Source organism: Phytophthora parasitica, assembly GCF_000247585.1.
Source record: "Phytophthora parasitica INRA-310 unplaced genomic scaffold supercont2.372, whole genome shotgun sequence".
In the NCBI taxonomy this organism is placed as follows: Eukaryota; Oomycota; class Peronosporomycetes; order Peronosporales; family Peronosporaceae; genus Phytophthora; species Phytophthora nicotianae.
In genome coordinates, this window is record NW_008649358.1 from 1 (window position 1) to 1,516 (window position 1,516).

At 47.4% G+C, this 1,516-nt stretch overlaps 2 protein-coding genes across 2 annotated transcripts; one reads left to right on the forward strand and one right to left on the reverse strand.

Moving 5' to 3' along the window:
- Nucleotides 1-117: 117 nt before the first annotated feature.
- On the reverse strand, nucleotides 118-366 carry PPTG_24917 (hypothetical protein; the record flags this gene model as incomplete). The annotated part of the gene is made up of 1 exon (XM_008918914.1): nucleotides 118-366. A coding segment is annotated over one exon (249 nt), but the record flags the coding sequence as incomplete, so codon positions are not given.
- A 209-nt stretch (nucleotides 367-575) lies between these two features.
- Nucleotides 576-1,083, forward strand: PPTG_20236 (hypothetical protein; the record flags this gene model as incomplete). Its single annotated transcript, XM_008918915.1, has 2 exons — nucleotides 576-750; nucleotides 1,037-1,083. Coding segments are annotated over 2 exons (222 nt in total), but the record flags the coding sequence as incomplete, so codon positions are not given.
- Between the last annotated feature and the right edge of the window lie 433 nt (nucleotides 1,084-1,516).

Consider the following 1,516-nt stretch of genomic DNA (forward strand, 5'->3'; position numbering starts at 1 on the left):
AGGGTGTTCTTACTCTCAGTGGTACTTGCAGCGTGGAGTTCTCTCAACTCCTCCGCTTCGCTCTCCATCCTTTCAATATCTGAAAGGATGCATATCTGTTCGATGCGTCCATCGAACAGGTCGCCCGGCAGACACCGACTGCAGCGTCTCGGTCCCGGAACTAGACTTGCGTAGCTTTCGTCGCTTGCGCTGTCTTTTCTTGAGAAGCCTAGCTTCACGTGATTCTCGTCCAGGCCCGGCCTTGGACGCGTATCCGTTACTTTTGTAACCGTCGGCGAATTGTTCCCGCGGACATGAATGATCAAGCCCGGCTTGATTGCATTCCGCTTCGTCGTGCAGCCCGGCTGCACGCGAGCACACAAGCATTTTTCGGTGCTGGGCGTTTCCAACCGCCAGCACTGCCTGTCGCGTCGTCACCTCGACGCCTTTCGGCGGAGCCCGTGTCAACTCCCGGAGCTGACACGCCGTTATATCCTCGACGACTTAACTAAAGTAGTAAACCACATTCCTTCCTCACGGTTTGAAAGTGCCCAGGTCATGATAACTGAATGTGGATAGAGTCTCGGCCACCACAGATGTTTTTCAGGCTTGAAAATGCTCCGTGGGGCGAAGGGTACCTTGATCAGCCAGTATGGAAATTAACCCCAGTGGGCGAAGGCCCCAGCGAGAGTGTTTCCATGGTAACTGTAGGCAATATCCATGTAGTTCAAGATAAAAATAGTGAGCTTGTCAATCGGAACTTGCAGCCTGGTATGTTTGAAAAACATGTAATTTTGGCGAAATCGCGAGCCATCCGGGCTGGCCGAAAGCTCACGCTAATGTCCAAGCTTGCGTTACATCGCCAATGATATGTAAACATGTCCGCCATATGGTTTTACATGTGCCACGTCTTTGTGTTGGCGGAATAGAATGTATACTTGACGAATTGACGTTGGCTTGATCTCGTCGCCTTCTGGTTAGTATTTAGATATGTACATCCAGCTACATCCTAAATACGGGTTCTTATTTCTGTTTATGACACGTCTATGGTATATAGTCGACTTCACCGTGGGCGAAAACCTGGTTTCCCAGAGCTTCGTAGCCGTACGTGGTATATTTGCGTTCTTCTAGAAAGTGTCAACATGTCCAGTCTCTATCACATATCTGTACAATACCTGGATTCTATATATACTCCAATAGCAAGCATGTCAAAACAGTAGCTTCTGATTGGCTGTGTGAGTGAAGCTATTCACAAATTAGTTGGATACATCACAAAATCCAATTTCAGCTTTGCATGATGCGGACAATTAGGGGGTGTTGTCCGTTTGGCTTGTTCCCTTGTGCTACCGCTGCTCGAGCATTATCTGTTAGACTTCAATTTTAGAGGTGTCCTTGTTGTCTACATCCATTCGCTTATCATTAGCAGCGTCATGGTTCTTCACCATATTTTTATTTAAATACATCACTAGAGTTTCCAAGCTCATGTTAATTTCTAAATGCATCTCCACTAACACTTGCGTAGTGTACCGTCAATACA